This window comes from Phyllobates terribilis, unplaced genomic scaffold (genome assembly GCF_046119375.1).
Source record: "Phyllobates terribilis strain yellow unplaced genomic scaffold, ASM4611937v1 Scaffold_4__5_contigs__length_816908805, whole genome shotgun sequence".
Taxonomy (NCBI): domain Eukaryota; kingdom Metazoa; phylum Chordata; class Amphibia; order Anura; family Dendrobatidae; genus Phyllobates; species Phyllobates terribilis.
In genome coordinates this window covers 559,753,122-559,774,739 of record NW_027362764.1, presented here as the reverse complement: position 1 = coordinate 559,774,739, position 21,618 = coordinate 559,753,122, and the positions used below count along the sequence as shown (strand labels likewise).

Below are 21,618 nucleotides of genomic sequence, written 5' to 3'. Positions count from 1 at the left end.
TTTTACTGATACCATTTTTACATAGATATGACATTTTTTACCCTTATTATTGCACTTTTTTCTTTTTTTCTTGCAACATTGGTGACCAAAAAAAATCCCGATCAGGTTGCTTAAAGGGGTTGTCCACTACTTTAGATTACAAAAAGTCTTAGGGTTCCCAGGGGGATACATTGGGGGGGGGTAAATACCTTCCATTGCAGATAATGCCTGTGAGCAGCGCTATCACTGGCAGCTCACAGGTATCACGTGACCCCCGGCTGCAGCCGGCGCTGACATCCGCTGATGTCACGACAAGTGCTGGCAGCAGCAGGGGGTCTTTGTCTTCCGCGTTCCAGGTGGATGCCAGGCTGTGGGAGGGTTACCCCCGCGTCATACACGGCATCCACCGCGCGCTCTCCCCATTCATTAGGAAAGCGCACGGTTGATGCTGGGAAGGCATTATCTGCAAAAAGTCTTGGGGTTCCCAGGGGGATACATTGGGGGAATAATATAAAGTAGTGCACAACTTCTTTAATTTTCTTTTTTTCTTAGATTGGACTTTTATGGACGTGGAGACACCACATATGTATTTATTTTAGATCTATTGTTAGTGGGGTGAAAAAGGTGGGTTATACAAAAAAAAAAAAAAATTTTCTTATTTGTTTAAAACTTTTTTTTTTCTTTTTATTGAATTTGTTAGTCCTCTCAGAGGATTTAAACCTGTGATCATGCAATCATTTGTACTTTATACATCAATATTTCAGTCTGCATTTCAACAGAGCTCCGTGATGGCAGGCATGGGAAGGGGGTCTTCCACAGACCACAGGCTGCTATAGCAACCCATAGTCACCATGTGACCTCCTCGTGGGGCCATCAATGGGCGTATGGAACGATGTGCCCCCATGCCGCTGCACTGTTAATGCTGCTGTCACAGATTGACTATAGCGTTTAACAGGTTAACAGTAGCAGCAAAGGGTTATAGGCAGATCCTGGCTGTGACACTCAGCCATTATCTCCCAGGTATGGGGTAGGCTTAGCATCTGAGCCCTCAACCTGCGCCACACATGTACGTTAGACGTCGGGAAGGGGTTCGCCACGAATCAATCTGCTGTTATATCATTCATTTTTTTACCAGTATTTCCCTCTGCAAGCTCTTTCTCCAGTTTTCAATTCGGTCTGAACTACTGGGTGGAAACTAGCTGCTATGATGTCTACTATACACAGGAACATATGGAATTTCTACTCTTCTTTAACTGTTTAAGACATTTGCTGCAGCATGGAGGACATTACACAGAAATACTAATGTAGCTGTAAATCCAGAGCTAGGATGAGCTAACTCACTAACTTCAGCACAATCCGCATAGCTCTGCTTTTCTCACTCCAAAAACTGTATTACTTGGAACCTTAAAACTCACACTGGCAGTCCATCTTGCTTGGAACGTGAATTTAAGCTGTTTTTCCAGAGTGGATAGTGAGTTTAGGTGGGAAGGAGAAGTAGATTTCTTTAATAAGATACTGAATATTAAAGTTTCTTATATTCCATATCATTTATTTATGCCAAGTTTGTTAACTTACGACAGTGGTCGTTTAAAGGTTTATTATAGTTTCAGTAAATAAATATATACTATAAATTCATTCTAAGTTTAAAGATGGCAGCTTGCTGTCATTCAATACTAGCTTAATATGAGTGGAAAAATCTGTCCTGGTGATATAACCACAATACAAGTGCTTAGCTAATTGCACCACAGTTATCAGAGCTGTGTAACAATCACATGATCAGGATGTGACACAGTTGCATAAGTTTTCAGATGTGTTGTTGGATTTTCAGTCGCAAGTTGCACAAATGTTTTTTGGTTGTGTGACTTATGAGAGAACTGGTTTTTCCTCGCCATGTAGCCCCAGCTTAAAACTGTAATCAGAGGAAGCGACCACCAGTTAACTCTCCTTGACCTTGTTGGCCAGATGATTTATAACCGGGTCCTACTGCTTTCTCTAAAGAAGAATCTGCCGGCTGCTGATCTCTTCCCCATAACCATGAATTCAGTTTGGCTGAACAAGTCTTATTTCAATAAAGAAAGCCTCGGCTGATAGAAAGTAGCAGTTTATAGCCTCCTTACACAGCCGAAAGTTGTTTTTGGGAGCATGAAATCTGTTCTGTGTATGGTCAAATGTGTGAGAATTGACATCGGCTTCAGCCCAAATTCAAAGCCAGCATTTGTGTCAAATCCATCAGTGATCCACATCCCATGCATGTGAATGATTTCTGCAACCCCCATTTACATGCAAGAGAAAGCCATGTCCATAGCGCTCTGTTGTTCAATGATGGCCTGAAGGGTTTCCTCTTGGCCTCTTGTCTAGCAAGTATAAAGCAAACTGAAAGGAATGGAATGACATAAGAGTAAGCTCTTCCATTCCAAGGGGTCCCGAAAAAAAAAAACAACACAAAACCTATTAGGTAAAGGTATGTTTTTTCTTTTTAGGTGACTGATACAAAGGCAGCTTTTACAGGTATCCATTTAGCAGATACTTTGAGCTATTCATGGTTTATGCCATATTAACGCATCTGTTTAATAGTTAAATGCATAAGTCATCCATAGCATATGATCGCATAAAATGCAAGCTAAGAATGCATTTGATGTATGGATTCCATAACAATTTCCAGGTGCCACTATTAGGCATCATTCAATCTCCTTTTTATTGTATAAATTGGAGGCATTTCTTAGCTTATACAATGGTGCTTGAAAATTTGTGAAACCTTCAGAAATTTCCATATTTCTGCAGAAACCTAGACTTAAAGCTGCATCCGATTTTCACACAAGTCATAAAAGTACAGAGATCAAATAAAGTATATCAGTAACAAATATTGGACATATTCTAAATGAGGAAAATGATGCAATATCACATGGCTGCAGGTTGCAAAAGTATGTGATCATTTTGCTTTCAGTATCCGATGTGATCCCCTTGTGCAGCAATAACTGCATCTAACAGGATTGGCATCAACATAAAAGTCTACAAAAATGTAATAAATCATAAATTGTGCACCTTAACTTACATATACCAGGTAGAAATCATAAGATGTGTATCATTTTTGCAGTAGACAAGTGATCCTTCCAGATATAATTTGTTAATTTAAAGGGAACCTATCATGTGAAATAGCACAATTAACATGCAGATATGGGGCTAATCTGCAGGTAAATCGTGTTCTCACACCGTGCAGCGCCTGCACTGACAGCCCGGCTGCGGGGAGTAAATGAACTTTATTCAGCTTCCAGTCATGGGCTGGCATGGTTTCAGTCACCGCTCTCCGGCATTGACTAACTGACAGCCGGCTCATCCTTAGACTAGCCTGTCAGTCAGTGCAGGGAGCGGTATTACTGCCGCTCCTCTCTATGCACAGAGCCGCAACTCTATTAACCTGCAGATTAACCCAATATCTGCCGGTTAATTTCAGATGACAGGTTCCCTTTATTTGGGTTTTCTCATTTACAGAAAAGTTTTGTCCCTAAGTGCATTTTCTTGAGAAAAAAAAAACCTTTATTCAAGCTCCCCAGGTCAGGCCCTGAGTCTCTGCTGCAATGATGTCACATCGACAGCACTGCAGCCAATCCATGAGTTCAATGGCTCATGCAGGGTTACATGCGCACAGCTGCTAAGCTCAGTTATTGGTAACAAACACTGGGAGCTACAGCGAAGATTCAGCGATGAACCTAAGTAGAGTGAGTAAAGGTGTTTGTTTTTGTGTTGTTTTTTTTGTTTTTTTTTTACCTCAAACTGCTTGGGGATTCAATTTTACGGAAAACCCCATTAATGTAAGTTTATCATAATAGACTTGTGGTAGGCTGCGGCATACTTCTTAAGTGGGGCTAGGATTCGATCCATAGCCCTCTGGAAGGTGGCTGGGGCCCCCTGCAGTCCAAACGGCATCCGAGTACTTTCTCGGCCCCTGATGGGTGTTTCCAATACAGTCTTCTCCTTGGCCGTCTGAAACATGGGGATCTGCCAGTAGACCTTCGTCAGGTCGAGGGTGGTGATATACCTCGCCGATCCAAGCCTCTGGATGAGTTAGTCGACGCGGGGCATCGAGTATGCGTCACACTTGGATACCTCATTCAGCCTGCAGTAGTCATTACAAAACCTCCACTCCCTGTTGGGAGTCGAAGAGTGAATGGTCGAGTCCCATTTTCCTCGTGCCAAAACCCATCACCCCGAGGTCTAGCATCCTTTTCACCTTGGTTGAGATCACCTCTAGGCGCGCTTCAGGAATCCTGTAGGGTTTCAGGTTCACTCGAATATGCGGCTCTGTTAGCACGCCATGCTCTACCACCTTAGTACACCTCGGCAACTCTAAGACCAGGTCACGATTCCACTGTAGCAGTTCTCGACATTGTTGCTTCTGGTCCGGTGATAGAGTCTCTGCTATCGTGACCTCTTTCACCTTGCCTTCGGGAGCAGCTCTCAGGCAAGTTGCTTCCACAGGTTCCCGGTATCGCCACGGCTTGAGCAGATTTACATGGTACACTTGATGCGGCTTTCTTCGGCCAGGTTGGTGGACTTTATAATTATCTTTGCTGATTTTCTCCACCACCTCGTACGGGCCTTGCCATTTAGCCAGGAACTTGCTTTTGACGGTAGGGATTAGGACCAAAACACGGTCCCCAGGCTGGAACTGCCTCGCCTAACAGTTATAGACCCTTGCCTGGGCCTAATGTGCCTGGACGAGATGTGCCTTCACGATAGGCATCATTTTCGCCATTCTTTCCTGCATCTGGGCAACATGTTCAATGATGCTTTGGTGGGGCGAAAGATCGACTTCCCGGGTTTCCTTAGCGATATCCAGGAGCCCTAGTGAATGTCGTCCATACAGTGATTCAAATTGGTGGAGGCTTGCGGAACCTCCCTTATCGAAAAGAGCAGGAACGGCAGCAGGTAGTCCCAGTCACGTCTATCCTTCTCTACGACCTTCTTGAGCATCGCTTTCAGGGTTTTATTAAAGCGATCTACTAAGCCGTCTGTCTGTCGATGGTAAACGGGAGTTCGCAGCTGGGTAATCTGGAGGACCCTACACAGCTCCTTCATTACCTTGCTCATGAACAGGGTCCCTTGATCAATAAAAAATCTCCTTCGGCAGACCGGTCCTGGCAAATATATGGACAAGTTCCCTGGCTATGCACTTACTTGAGTTCCTGAGCGGTACCGCTTCCGGATACCGGGTGGCATAGTCCATGACCACCAGAATGTATTGGTGGCCCCGGGCTGATTTGACTAAGGGCCCCACTAGGTCCATAGCAATTCTCTCAAATGGGGACCTCTATGACTGGTAGTGGAACTAGTGGACTACGGAAATGGGAGGTGGGCGCGGTTATCTGGCAGGTGGGGCAGGACCTACAATAGTCTAAGATTTCACAGTAACATCCTGGCCAAGAGAACCTCCTCATTATTCTCTCCTGGGTTTTCTCAACCCCCAGGTGTCCCCCTAGAATATGTGAGTGGGCCATGTCCAACACCCTCCGACGGTATGGCCCTGGAACCAACAGCTGTTCCACTACCTCTTCACCTTTTAGTTTAGTTACCCGGTATAATAGCTCCCCAAAACTGCAAAGTGTGGGTTCCTGGTGTCCGCCCCCGGCTCTTGAGCAACACCATTACAAACAGTAACAGTGTCCCACGCTCCTTTTAAGGTCAAGTCCTGAACTTGAGATGACCGAAAGTTCTCTTCGGGAACCTCTAATTCAGGGAGGTCAGCCACCTCTGTCACAGTCTCGTCCTCATCACCTGCAAGGAGACACAGTGGGAACTCATCTACTTTCGATGTCGACCGGGGTATTTCTCTTGGGTCGTGGGTTTTGTCCACGTGACTCAGTCTGGATCCCTTCCCCCACAAGTCCCAGAATAAGGGAAAATCGCGCCCCAATATGACGGGATGTATCAGATCCCTGACCACCCCGACCACGTGGAATTGGGCGCCACAGTCTGTTCCAACTGTCACACTGGCCACTGGGTAATTCTTGGCGTTCCCATGTATGCAGTGGACGCCCACAGTGTTGGTAGGGATCAGCTGGTGGGGAAGGGTGGCACCAGAGTCCAATAGTCCAAGCACCCTTACTCCATTAATGGACACGGCCCATGCCTGCGGCCCCTCGTCGGGTTGACCGTCCACACTGCAGGCTGGATAAGCATAATATGAACACAGTCTGCCTAGGCTGCAGTCCATTGGATCAGGGGACATATGACACCGGGCGGCTACGTGGCCAGGGTTGTGACACAGCTACCAAACGATATCCCTCACAGCAGTCTTTGCGGCACCTTCAGAGGAAGTGGGACGCCCCCCCAGTTGTGGCTCTGAACTCCTTCTGCGGTGAACTCGCCCCCTTTTGGGTATCCCAGTACGGGGAAGTGACTATACCCGGTTTCCCGAGGAATTTCTCAACGACCTGGTACCTCTCTACTAGGCAGACGAGGTCGTCTGCGTTCTGGGGATCGCCTTGGGCGACCCAAGTCTGTACTGACTTAGGAAGGGAGTGTATGAACCTATCAATCACCACCAGCTCGACCATCTGGGCAGGAGTGGAAGACTCTGGCCGCAACCACTTCTGAACGAGGTGTAGCAGGTCAAACATCTGAGTCCATGAAACATAAATGTAGTCCATCTGGCACAATGGCAAAACAAAATCAGAAAGAATCCATCACCGGCCGGCCACTCAGGATTAGCAAAAACCACATGGTTTAGGTTCAGCAGGAACAAACACAAGCTCCTCTCTCTGGAGCTGGCCTCTAGATACTGAACACAGTCAAAAGGCTGTTTTTTTTTTATAGCCCCTAAACCACACCCTGGAGTGGAGATAGGGTGGATAGCTTCCCTCCCAGCACTTGGCTATCCACCTGTAAAGCATGCCCTTGTTGCTCTGGCAATTAACCCTCTCTGCACTTAACATGCAGGAGAAACCTCCATGTTTTACATGACTGAAGCAAAAAGTCTCAGAGACGCGTATCTCCCCTTCAGTTTTCTGCCAGTGACCTTGTCACAGCAGTCATTGCCTGCAAGGATTCTCTACAAAGTATTAATCCAAAAAAATTGAGCCAGAACACGTGTTGGTATAAATGCAATGCATAGGAGTGCATTCACACTGACCATTTAACAAGCAGGACCTAAGATAAACACAAAATGAGCAAATACCCAGTAGTAAATAATTTGTAATAGTACATATAAATAACCGAGTACATAGTTAACATTGTTTTGATAAAAAAAAATGTATACACCATTACACCACGACAAGGAAGGTACACAACTCTTGTAGTTCATCTGTGTCAAAATACATAAAAATAGATAATTAAAAATGATCATTTTATTGATGATAAAGTTACCGTATTTTTCGGACTATAAGACGCACTTTTTTCCTCCAAAATTTGACGAAAGTGGGGGGTGCGTCTTAAAGTTCGATATATATAAATACTGTGGCTGTGGGGGAAGCGACAATGGCGGAGTAGCGGTGCACAGGAGGCAGCAGCCGCCTGCTGCAGCCTACACTGTGCCCGCTACTAAAGAAAATGAATATTCACTGCTCCCCATCCAGGAATGCTTGGCACCCCCTTATCCCTGTCACGCTGCACAGAAAAAAATAAACTTTCATTCTCACCTCCTCTCTCCTTCCAGCTCTGTGCCGGAATAGTCACTGCTCGCCACACCGGGACTGCGTGCGCGGAGAGCAGTGACCATTTATTCTCCCTAGTAGCGCTCACGCTATAGCCGCAGCGCTGCTCCTGCTGCGCTCGGCAGTCAGTGTGCCTGCTATTAAAGGCCATGAATATTCACCACACCCATGGGCCTTGCATATCAGGATGGGGATGAGGGTCACATATAACAGGAAGGAGGGGGCCATATATACCAGGATGGGGGATATTAACAGAATTGGGGGACAATACCCTTATAACAGTGTCAGCAGAAGACCCCCTCCCCCCTTAAAAGGACATCACGACCACATTTTTTGCTTAAATTTTATTTTTTCTATTTTCCTCCTCTAAAACCTAGGTGCGTCTTATGGTCCGGTGCGTCTTATAGTCCAAAAAATATGGTATATTTATCCAATTGCTTTTGAGCCCTGAAATGAGGAGGCTTTGTAGAAAAATGTTTGCAAATCGTAAACATTCCACAGGATATATTTTTGTTCAACCCCTTTAATTAAACCTTAAAGTCTATACTTCAATTGCATCTCAGTTGTTTCAGTTTAAATCCAAAATTGTGGGCATGCAGAGCAAAAACCACAAAGATTCGGTCACTGTCCACATATGTCTGGGCCTAGCTGCAGGTGCAGGGAAATGTGTTCCCTAAAAAGCAGGAGTGGTTTCATCTCTCATCTGGTCCTCAGTCATCATTTATTTTGCTCACGTATATAGCACCATTAATTCCACAGCACTTTAAAGACCTCATCATCACTGTCCCCATTGGGGTTCACAATCTAAATTCCCTATCGGAATGTCTTTGAAGTGTGGTAGGAAACCCACGCAAACATAGGGAAGAACATTCAAATTCCTGGCAGATGTTGTCTTTGGTGGGATTAGAACCCAGTGCTGCAAAGTAATAGAGCCACCATGCTGCCCACTAGTAGCAGCAGCATCATATTCCTCATTCAACTAGTACCAGATCAACCGCTCACCCCCACACCATCTCACTAGTAGCATGTCCATCCCCTCACCTAACTAATTCCAGAATATAGCCACACACCCCATCCACTCTCCCCACTGGTGACATATCAACCTCCACCCTCCCGCACTGGTGGCAGTAACATTCTCCCTTTTTTGAATATACACTGGCTTGCAAAAGTATTCGCCCCCTCTCACCCCTTTGGCTTTTTGTTACATTACAACCTGTGTTTAAATATTTTTGTAATCCAATTTGTGTGTGATGCATCAGCTCTAAGTTGGTGAAGTTAGAAGAATATAGGCATAAATTAATTTTATGGAATCAAAGAACTAAAAATTGGCATGTGATTATGTATTCACCCCTTTTGCGATGAAGCCCCTAAAAATTTCTGGTGCAAACAATTACCTTCATAAGTCACATGCTTAGTGAAAGGAAGTCCACCTGTGTGCAATCTAAGTGTCACATGGTGTGTCAGTATATACACACCTGTTCTGAGAGGTCTCAGAGGCTGCACCACCATTAATCAAGAGGCACCACTAACCAAACAACACCAAGACGACCAAGGAGATCTCCAAACAAGTCAGTGACAAAGATGTTGAGAAGTACAAGTTAGGGTTGGGTTATAAAAAATATCCCAATCTCTGATGATCCCCCGGAGCACCATCAAATCCATTATCATCAAATGGAAAGCACATGGTACCAAACAAACCTGCCAATAGAGGGCCACCCGACAAATCTCTCAGCCCAGGCAACGAGGGCATTAATCAGAGAGGCAGAACAGAGACCAAAAGGTAAAACTGAATGATCTGCAGAGCTCCCAATCAGAGACTGGAGTATCGGTCCATACGACCACAATAAGCTACACTCCACCGTGTCAGAATTCCTGTTGTTCTTCAACATTTTGATCACTAGTGTCTGCGATTGTTCACCTTAATAATTGTGCTACAATCCTTTCCACTGGAGGCTGCTGTTGTGTTCTGCAATTGCCCTTTACAAAGATGGAAGATTCTGAACCTGTGGGATATATCTTGAGTCCTGTTTGGGCCTACTTAAAGCTACATGGATGTCTCACTCATTGCTTGAGTATTGTATCTAGCTGTTAGCCTAGTTCCAGTCTCCGGCTCCTGAACATTCTAACACAGACTGTTCTCACCTATCTATGTATGGTTTCCTACAACTCCTTTTGCTAACTCCAAGAACTTCTACTACCGCTTGGTGTTCCTGCTCGTGCTCCTTCGGCCACTGGTTTCCATCAATACTATGCCAGTAATGTAACAATAGAGGTGGCCATTATGGAAGAGTGGGCAGAAAAAAAGCCTTTACTTACACAGAAAATTTGTAAGCCTCATTCTGAGTTTGCCAAGAGACATGTGGGAGACTCCACAAATGTATGGAAGAAGGTGCTATGGTCAGATGAGACCACAAGTGAACATTTTGGCCACAAAGGTAAATGCTATGTCTTGCGCCAAACCAACCCAGCTCATCACCTTACGAACACCATTCAAGTTAGATGGTTTCCTCTGGTGAAGAGCAATCTTCAATTCTGACCACAGATTCTCAATTGGATTAAGGTCTGGGCTTTGACTAGGCCACTCCAAAACATTTACACGTTTCCCCTTAATCCAATCGAGTGTTGCTTTAGCAGTATGCTTTGGGTCATTTTCTTGTTGGAAGGTGAACCTCCGTCCCAGTCTCAAATCACTGACAGACTGAAACAAGTTCTGCTGGAGAGTATCCCTGTATTTCGCACCATGCATCTTCCCCTCGACTCAGACCAGTTTCCCTGTCCCTGTAGCCAAAAAACATCCCCACAGTGAAACTTGGTGGTGGCAGCATCATGCTGTGGGGATGTTTTTCTGTGGTCAGACTTGAAAATTGCTGTTCACCAGAAGAAACCATCAAACTTGAAGGAGCTGGAACAGTTTTGCCTTGAGGAATGGGCAAAAATCCCAGTGCAAGATGTGGAAAGCTCAGAGACGTATCCAAAGCGACTCACAGCTGTAACTGCGGCAAAAGGAGGCTCTACAAACTACTGACTTTAGCAGGGTGAATAAATATGCACACTGAAGTTTTCAGTTATTTTGTTTGCTTCACAATAAAAAGAAATATTCACAGTTGTAGGCAAGTTGTTTACATGAACTGATGCAAACACTCAAAAAAAAAAAAAAACAGTGAAATTCCAGGTTGTGAGGTAGCAAAACATGAAAAATGCAAAGGGGGGTGAATAATTTTGCAAGCCACTGTATGACACCATTGTGATATCTTTATTTTTTTTTCTCTCCTAAAAGTAGGAAATGTCTTGCACATTCTCCTGGGGTATGTTAACTTATTTGCATAACATGTAAATAAAATATGACAAAACGGCATGGCTATGTGCACACAATGTGGAAATGGGCCAAAAACGATAGGGAATCCTTGTGCCAGCTAACGCAATGACAATCCTGAAGTGCTGTGCAAATGATCAGGAATTTTCCTGTCAGGATTGACATTGTGTTTAAATCTGCAGCATGTCAATTCTTTTTGCAGCGTTTTTCACCCATTGACTTGAATTGAGTCAGTCAAATCCACAGCAAAACCGCAGGTATAAAAATATTGGCTGCATATTTGAGTGACTCAATTCAAGTCAATGAGTCAAAAACGCACAAAGAATTGCCAGCGGGAGACTACTCCCATCATCCTACGGCCACTCCCGCTGATAATAGCGAGAGCAGGAGCGGCTGAGGGGAGAAATAGCCTCCTTAGCCAGCACCTGTGCTCTGTGTAAAAAAAAAGTTTAAATAAAAAAAAAACAACTTATATTTACCTGTCTGCCGTCATCACGAGTGTCCCACGGTGACCCGATTGCTCCCAGCAATGTATAGCACTGAGTTGCCAGGACTGAGGTCACTGGAGTTAATCAGTTAAAGAGCAGTTGACCTCCCTTACGGCACTGGTGCTGTGTGAGAATTTTCTCACGCAACACTGATGCTCTCAGCTGATCTTCAGTGGTTGCTGATGTGGCCGCTGTAGAAGTGACCCAAATCTTTGTGGGACACTCTGGAATATCACGGCGGACAGGTAAGGGATATAGTTGTTTTTTTACAGATGACAATGGCTTCAGCGGATAAGGCGTTAGGCAAGTATACGGTGTTTTTTTATCTTTAAATAAATTATTAAAACAGTGTGGACTTTTATTTCGAATAAAGGATTTTTTTTCAAGCCGTGTGTTTATTTCAAAATATTTACTAAGGGGTTAGTAATAGGGACATCTTTGCTGGTTCTGAAAACGACGCGGGAGCCCACGCCATTTTTTTTTTTTATTTAATTCTTCATTTTCTTTTATTCATAAGAAATCCCATGCCCACTGTGCTTGCGTAAACTCACCCGCAGCATGTCAATTTCTGTAGCGGAGATTTTGACAGATTGAGATGTCGTTACATGCGGTGGATCCGCATGTACTGGCAAAACAAGTGCTGCATTAGAACACAGCATTTTGGACGCAGCAAAAATAAGGTGCATCCAAAACGCTGCTAGTTGCTGATCGTAGGGACATAGCGGCTAACCAAACAGCTGTGAGCTGTTATTAATAGCCAGGCAACATGTTGGCATAAAGTCCCCCTTCCTAGGCTAAAAATAGCAACTCTCAGATGCCCCAGAAATGACATGAAGGGGAATTAGGGCTAATGGGATTAGGTGTCGCTGACACCAAGCCCTTTGTTTAGTGATGAAGAGGTATCAACCAGACACCCTCATTACTAAACCTGTAAGTAAAGAGTTAAATAAATACACACAGAGAATTAAACACTTTACTTAAAATATAACAGACACATTCTTTAATCATTTAAATTAACCAATATACTCACCCCAGGTCCGACGGTAATCCAAGGGTTAAAGGGATGTCCCATGTTTCCTTTTTCAAATATCTTTATTTAGCTCCAAAAAATTACTGTAAAAAAACCGCATCAAACACCGCACCAAATATGCACGTTTTTTCCACAGCGTTTTTGCAGTCAAAAGGTGCAGAAACCTTGCAGAAATTTCTGCAATCAAATACTGAACGTGCATACCTAGCCTAACACCTTCATCTGCATTTCTCCCAATATTATGAGCTGTATGCAGTTTTATGCACCACAAAATCTTATGGACCTGAGGTTAAAAAGCAATCTTCTATTCATCAGTGTAAAAAAAAGCAGCCTACTAAGTAATACAAGTAAATAAAGTTCAAGCCACTATACTAGTTACACAACAATGGTGGAACTTACCATGATAAAGCTAGGGTTATTCCTGTTCCTCCAGCTGAACGACGGGACACTGATCTCTGGCACATTACCATGGAGCACTCGGCAAGCACTGTGCGTGTGGCCACTTAGGATGAGTCTGGGCTGAATCAGCCACAGCAGCTACAAGAGAAAAACTTAACTCATTCCCAAAATGTATAAAAAACATGCACATTGTACACTAAGTGGCGACCTACTCAAAAAGATTGTCATCAAAGTTTAGAATGAGGCGTTTTATTTGACAAATATTTACTTACGTAGATAAGAGTAATTAAAAGTAAAAATTGGTTATAAGGTGCAGGTACTGAATGCACATCACCCAACTCAACTAAGATTTGTAGTCAGAATTCCTTGGAACGAAGACTAGTGTTACAAGGATTAAAGAATCCAACAGCATACATCAGGGCAGGGCAATCCCCCCCACCCCCGGATAAAGTGACTGACTGATAACAGCGCAGTATATTTTCCTGATTAAATCAAGAAAATCACATTATATAAATTAGATAAAAATTTCTGCGTTTTGCAGTGAGAAATAAGTATTTGATCCCCTACAAACCATTATGAGTTCTGGCTCCTACAGTCCAGTTAGCTGCTCCTCATCAACTCATTACCTGCATTAAAGACAGCTGTCTTACATAGTCACCTGTATAAAAGACTCCTGTCCACAGACTCAATTAATCAGTCAGACTCTAACCTCTACAACATGGGCAAGACCAAAGAGCTTTCTAAGGATGTCAGGGACAAGATCATAGACCTGCACAAAGCTGAAATGGGCTACAAAACCATAAGTAAGACGCTGGGTGAGAAGGAGAGAACTGTTGGTGCAATAGTAAGAAAATGGAAGAAATACAAAATGACTGTCAATCGACATTGATCTGGGGCACCATGCAAAATCTCACCTTGTGGGGTATCCTTGATCATGAGGAAGGCGAGATCAGCCTAAAACTACATGGGGGAACTTGTTAATGATCTCAAGGCAGCTGGGACCACAGTCACCAAGAAAACCATTGGTAACACATTACGTCTTAAAGGTTTAAAATCCAGCAGTGCCAAGGCGACAAAGGAGTGGCTCAAAAAGAAGCACATTAAGGTCATGGAGTGGCCTAGCCAGTCTCCAGACCTTAATCCCATAGTTGAAGTTGAAGTTGAAGCTCCGAGTTGCCAAGCGACAGCCTCAAAATCTGAATGATTTAGAGACGATCTGCAAAGAGGAGTGGACCAAAATTCTTCCTGACATGTGCGCAAACCTCATCATCAACTACAAAAAACGTAAAAAACGTCTGACGGCTGTGCTTGCCAACAAGGGTTTTGCCACCAAGTATTAAGTGTTGTTTGCCAGAGGGATCAAATACTTATTTCTCACTGCAAAATGCAAAAAAATAATTACCTAAATTTATACAATGTGATTTTCTTGATTTTTTTGGGGGGATATTGTATCTCTCAATGTTAAAATTAATGTCAAAACTATGAATTAACACATGTGGAGTTATATACTTAGCAAAAAAGTGTGAAACAACTGAAAATATGTCTTATATTCTAGGTTCTTCAAAGTAGCCACCTTTTGCTTTGATGACTGCTTTGCACACTCTTGGCATTCTCTTGATGAGCTTCAAGAGTTAGTCACCGGAAATGGTTTTCACTTCACAGGTGTGCCCTGTCAGGTTTAATAAGTGGGATTTCTTGCCTTATAAATGGGGCTGGGGCCATCAGTTGTATTGTGCAGAAGTCTGGTGGATACACAGCTGATAGTCCTACTGAATAGACTGTTACAATTCGTATTATGGCAAGAAAAAAGCAGCTAAGTAAAGAAAAACGAGTGGCCATCATTACTTGAAGAAATGAAGGTCAGTCAGTCCAAAAAATTAGGAAAACTTTGAAAGTGTCCCCAAGTGCAGTTGCAAAAACCATCAAGCACTACAAAGAAACTGGCTCACATGAGGACCGCCCCAGGAAAGGAAGACCAAGAGTCACCTCTGCTTCTGAGGATAAGTTTATCCAAGTCGCCAGCCTCAGAAATCGCAGGTTAACAGCAGCTCAGATTAGAGACCAGGTCAATGCCACACAGAGTTCTAGCAGCAGACACATCTCTACAACAACTGTTAAGAGGAGACTTTGTGCAGCAGGCCTTCATGGTAAAATAGCTGCTAGGAAACCACTGCTAAAGGACAGGCAACAAGCAGAAGAGACTTGTTTGGGCTAAAGAACACAAGGAATGGACATTAGACCAGTGGAAATCTGTGCTTTGGTCTGAGGAGTCCAAATTTGAGATCTTTGGTTCCAACCACCGTGTCTTTGTGTGACGCAGAAAAGGTGAACGGATGGACTCTACATGCCTGGTTCCCACTGTGAAGCATGGAGGAGGTGGTGTGATGGTGCTTTGCTGGTGACACTGTTGGGGATTTATTCAAAATTGAAGGCATACTGAACCAACATGGCTACCACAGCATCTTGCAGCGGCATGCTATTCCATCCGGTTTGCGTTTAGTTGAACCATCATTTATTTTTCAACAGGACAATGACCCCAAACACACCTCCAGGCTGTGTAAGGGCTATTTGACCAAGAAGGAGAGTGATGGGGTGCTACGCCAGATGACCTGGCCTCCACAGTCACCAGACCTGAACCCAATCGAGATGGTTTGGGGTGAGCTGGACCGCAGAGTGAAGGCAAAAGGGCCAACAAGTGCTAAGCATCTCTGGGAACTCCTTCAAGATTGTTGGAAGACCATTTCCGGTGACTACCTCTTGAAGCTCATCAAGAGAATGCCAAGAGTGTGCAAAGCAGTCATCAAAGCAAAAGGTTGCTACTTTGAAGAACCTAGAATATAAGACATATTTTCAGTTGTTTCACACTTTTTTGTTAAGTATATAATTCCACATGTGTTAATTCATAGTTTTGATGCCTTCAGTGTGAATGTACAATTTTCATAGTCATGAAATACAGAAAAATCTTTAAATGAGAAGGTGTGTCCAAACTTTTGGTCTGTACTGCATGTATATATATATATATATATATATATATACATATACATACACACACACACACACACACAATCTATATTTTTATTATAAAATATCTACATACTACTGCAGATTTTATTTGAAATTAGAGGCATAAAAGTGGGTCTGTAGATGTTATATTAAGCAGCTGTACAGATTGCCACTTCCACAAACCCGTAAAATGGGTTGCAAGCATGTGGATTTATTTGTACAACCTATCTTTGTTCACATCTTTGGATAAGACCTGATGAAAAGTCACTTCCAAACTAATTCTCTTGCTTGAAACTTTCTAATATAATGGGAAAATGAATGTGTAATTTTTTTGTGCCAGTGGTGATGTCATAACCAGCTCTGGATGTCACCTAATCACTCCAATTTCAAAGGGGGAGGATATAGCCAACATCATTTGTAAAAACTAGAACAACCTTCATATAGCACATTTTGCATATCCAGGTTGGGCACATAGGTAAAAAGTTCCCGCTTTAAATAAAAAAAAAAAAAAAAGTACTAAAGCTGTACGGTGGAGTACTCCCATAAACTGAACACAAGAAGAGACTACTGTTGGAGCAGCCACAAAAGTGTTAAGGGTTTACCACGACAGAGAGGAGCCAGAAGACTGCAGCGTCTGATTCCGCCCACTCCTGCACGCACTAGAAGCCTTTCACCTTCATATTAAATAGTGCAGGCTTCTTTCAGCAGTACACAGGTTAATCTGCTCAGTTGTGAGCTCCTGGAAGCTTACCTGCATTAAGGTTCTCAGCGGTCCAATGTTAGCCACTCCCCGCTCCTATATATTCTGGGCTTTGATTTGGAGTCATTGCCAGAGCTAGCTTGTGCCTCATGGTGCTAGAAGTGTGGTGGAGAGTTGTTTGTTTGAGAAGGTGTTTGGAGGATTTAAAGCGCACCTGTCAGCAGGATTGTGCGTAGTAACCACATACACTTTCAGGTGGGTGCCGTTACACTGATTAAAAGGATACCTTTGTTGATGAAATCCATGCTGTGGTTCTGTTATCTTTATTTTCATTTCTGACATAATGAGATGCTCGTACTTCGTGGCTGCAGACAAATTTCTTTTTCCTCCAGCAAAATGGCGCCCGCGCAGTAGCATCTATTGCTTGGCGATAGATGCTACTGCGTTAGCGCCACTAGCGGCATCATTTTCCTGGAGGAAAAAAATTACCTGCAGCAATATGGCACCACTGGCCAAGCTTGCGCAGTAGCAACTCTCAGCAACAGAGAGGTGCTACTGCGCATGCACGGGTGGGAGGGGGGGGCAGTTTTGCTGCATGTAAATTTCAGGTTTGGAACACAATTACACAGGCAGCATTTAAAATAGTAGGCAGGTCATTGAAGGCACAGTGACCTCTCAGAAGGCAGACATAGGAATAGATAAGCAGAGCACAAGATAAAGACCCTCCCCAAAGGCCCGCCCCGAAGCAGGAGCATCTCATTATGTCAGAAATGAAAAAAATAAAGATAAAAGAACCACAGCACAGATTTCATCAACAAAGTTATCAATTTAATCAGTTTAAACAGCGCCCACCTGAAAGTGTATGTGGTTTACTGTCCACAATCCTGCAAACAGGTATGCTTTAAGCTAAGACTGTTGTGTGGTTTAGGTTGCGTGTAATCCTCTTCTTCTCCTATTTTGGTTTTTCCCCATCCTAAACTCCCCGGTGTTCACCTCTGTTGTTTGTGTGCATATACTTGTATGACTGGTATTTTCCTTTAGCCCTGTTTGTATTACCTTCTTAGTCTGGTTGGTGTACTGCCATACACTACTACTCCCCTCTTCCCTGGGTGGGCTAAGGGAACAGACTGAGGGCGGATTGAGGAGCTCAGACAAGGTACGTGGCCACGGCGTCTTCATCTTCAGAAGTAATCCGTGGAACAGGGTCAGCTAGGACGCCCCTAGCATTAGGTACAGGGAAGGAGCCCCTGGCCCTGGGATATCCGACAGTCGTGACAATCAGTCAAATGGTATAAAATAATAATTTATTTAGATATATTAAAAATAAACACTGTATACATAAAGGTCTAATTAGGAGGAAATGGTGGAAGAACATCAATATCCAAGAGTATACACAAATAAAGCATAAACCACATCAAATTCGGTTTTTACAATAATACAAGAAATAAATACCAGAAAGATCCATTAAGTTGGAACAATCACTACAGCTGTTGCCCTTAAGTTTTCGCGTGATTGCTTTCTCAAGGGGAAGTGTAAGAAAGATGTTGTCTGCCTAGGTTTTTATAATGTCAATGTCAGAGTATACTATTGGATATTGATGTTCTTACACCATTTCCTCCTCATTAGACCTTTATGTACACAGTGTTTATTTTTAATATTTCTGAATAAATCATTTTTTACCATTTGACTGGTGGTTTGTGGCTATTCCAACAGTGGTCTCTTCTTGTGAACATTTCTAAAAAGAATTAAATGTCAGGACTTAATAGAACTATCCAGAACTGACATTTTGAAAAGAGACTGTTTAACCAAGCGGAAAACCGTATGTGGACTACACAAGTGTAAAATAAGCCTATTAAAGGGATTCAAAGTTCAGTGTTTTTGGTCTCTGTGGAGCCATGTTCCTTGGTTAGCAAAGCCTTCTTCTCCCAACATCACACTTTTGCTGTGCAGAAAATACACAGTGCATGTGCAGATGACAGCGTGGTAATCGGATGACAAAATATTTCTTCTACCTGCTCTTGTGCAGGTCCTAGACATCTAAGGAAACAAGCATGTGTATTGTGTTTCAATTGAGGCCACTGATAGATGTGCTATGTCAAATGACCCAGCTTCTACATCCATTGGACAAGATATATGTCCTTTGGGGATTTAAAAAAAAAAAAGGGATTTGTAAACCAGGGAGCATGACTTCACAAATACAAAAACACAGCACCCAACTTCTAAGCAACACACATTAGTCAGCTGGCTATATTAATGTTTCCCATACATTTGTGACTATTATACCCTAAGTGGTTAACACCATTAATCCAATCGTTTTCAATGATCCAAACCTTTTGAGAAGCATCCTGGGAAAGGACATCATATTTCTCCTTAAACAAAATTTTCTTTTCCTCGGGAGTAGCAGAATCTTCTCCTCTGCATACAGAGTCACTCTTACGATACAGAGGATAATGCTGAAAAAAAGTTGTACAAGACTGAATTCAAAACATCCATATATCACAGTCCAACTATGGTCTGCGATGCACAAATCGGCTGTGTTTCTCCTTGCTAAAACTTAAGAGCCTCATGGGCACATGTGCGGCTGTCAAGCTGGGGTCAGGAGACCTGCATTCAGTCCATGCATTACGCTTTATACATGGGCTGTGATATACAGATCTGAATGAGGCTTAAAACTGATGCCACAAATACTTCTCTCTGCAAACACTATAAAGAGAACACCAAACCAAAACACTTGCCTACGTATGCATCAGTCCTCATGCTCCTGAAACAGTAGAGAGGGAAGCAGGATTGTTTTCCATCTTGATTTTCTCCCGCTTTCAACTAATGTGTGAAACGGTGGGGGTTTATTCTTGCCTAGTGTACCTGTCCTTTCCGATATGTTTACAAATAAGGGAGCAGTGTTATTCCACATGTACACACGCATATTTCTGGCCATGATATGGCTTATAGGAGTTATTTATTTTAATTTAATTTATTTATTTTTTAACAGTTTTCCCTTCAAAAATGCTCCAGCTCTAACTTTCAGTTCTCTCTGTGCTAGTGGATGGAAAGACTAGCTGCTATATTTTCTATACACTTTGTGAGATTCTCCAGCTCTCCTTCTCTATCTAGTATACGATCAAAAGAAGCAGCAGCAATTAAATAGCAGCACAAGGCTGCATAGCTGTGAATCCAGAACTGAATCCAGATACGTCTGTTCTCTCACTGTGATTTTCGTTCTCCCTTCTCCATAGATTTCAATAGGCAGCTTTAATTTTATACTCCAAAGAGCTGGCAGTCCATCTTGTTTTGAGCAAGATGGATTTGAGCTGTGCTTCAGAGTGAATGGTCAGTTCAGGAGGAAGAGTGAGAGCAAGTGGCTCCTAAGTGAAGAAAGAAGCATATTTGTCTGAAATAAATGGTACCATCTTACACGAGTTGTCCAACACATTTAATTAGTTCAAAAATGGGCTATGAGCCTTACATGAAATAAAATCTGTATACAGTCATAGCTGAATGTGTTGATACCCTTGAAACTGTATAAGAAAATGAAGTATTTCTCCCAGAAACACGTTTTGTTGTACATTTATTTCCTTTGTGTGTATTGGAACAACACAAAAGAAAAACGCAAATTGGACATTATTTCACACAAAATCTTAAAAATGGGCTGGACAAAATTGTTGGCACCCTCAACTTAATATTTAGTTGCACACCCTTTGGAATAAATCACGGCAATCAATCGCTTCCTATAACCATTAACAAGCTTCTTACACCTCTCAACTGGAATTTTTGACCACTCTTCTTTTGCAAACTGCGCCAGATCTCTCATATTTGAAGGCGCCTTCTCCCAACAGCAATTTTATGATTTCTCCACAGGTGTTACATGGGATTTAAATCCAGACTCATCGTTGTCCACTTCAGAACTCTCCAGAACTTTGTTTCCATCCATTTCTGAGTGCTTCTTGAAGTATGTTTGGGGTCATTGTCATGCTGGTAGACCCATGACCTAGGACACAAACCCATCTTTCGGACACTGGGCACTACATTGCAACCCAACATCCTTTGGTAATATTCAGATTTCATGATGCCTTGCACATAGTCAAGGCACCCAGTGCCAGAGGTAGCAAAATCCCAAAACATCTTTGAACCTCCAACATATTTGACTATAGGTACTGTATTCTTTTCTTTGTAGCCTCATCCCATTTTCAGTAAATAGTAGAATCAAGTGCTTTACCAAAAAGCCCCATCTCTTTCTCACCTGACCACAATACGTACACTTTCCCAGAAGGATTTTGGCTTACATACATTTTACCAAACGGCAGTCTAGCTTTTTTCATGTCTCTGTGTCAGCGGTGGGGTCCTCCTGGGTCTCCTGCCAAAGTGTTTCATTTCATTCAAATGTCGACAGTTTGCACCGAGACTGATGCACCCTGAGCCTGCAGGACAGCTTGAATTTCTTTGGAACTTGATTGGGGCTGCTTATACGCCATCCAGACTATCCTGGGTTGCAACCTTTCATAAATTTTTCTCTGCCATCCACGTCCAGGGAGATTAGCTACAGTGCCATGGGCTTAAAACATCTTGATTATATTGCACACCGTGGACAAAGGAACATCAAGATTTCTGGAGATGGACTTGAAAATTATTAACAATGTCAAGGTTATGACGATTTTGGTTTTCTAGTGCTCAGACAGTTCAGTTCTCTTTCTGTTGTCCTTGCTTAGTGTGGTACACACAGATACACGATGCAAAGATTGAATCAACTTCTCCCCTTTTTATCTGGTTTCAGGTGTGATTTTCATATTTCCCACACCTGTGTTACTTGCTACAGGTGAGTTTTTCTTCATGTAATCTCAAACAGACTTATAGGGAAAATGTCAGCAGGATTTTGCTAAGTAAACTACAGGCATTGTCATGTTAGGGCTGTAACACTGAATAAAATGATACCTGAAGAAATCCGTCTTGTGGTTCGTGTGTAATCAGTGTTTGCAGTTTTGAGTTAATTATATGCTCGTGCTCCGGGGCAGGACTGTAGGCAGAGTCTTATCTTGGTTCTCTAGGCAAGATCAGCAATAATA

The 21,618-nt window shown here is 42.9% G+C and overlaps 1 protein-coding gene across 12 annotated transcripts in view; it reads right to left on the bottom strand.

Moving 5' to 3' along the window:
* MPPE1 (metallophosphoesterase 1) overlaps positions 1-21,618 on the bottom strand; it is a 121,703-nt gene that overhangs the window by 4,396 nt on the left and 95,689 nt on the right. For all 12 annotated transcript variants that reach the window (XM_073679013.1, XM_073679015.1, XM_073679014.1 and 9 more), the window contains 2 exons: positions 18,892-19,014; positions 12,859-12,996 (listed from right to left, as the gene is read on the bottom strand). In XM_073679013.1, the coding sequence (XP_073535114.1) occupies positions 12,859-12,996; positions 18,892-19,014 (261 nt within the window). The remainder of the gene's footprint in view (positions 1-12,858; positions 12,997-18,891; positions 19,015-21,618) is intronic.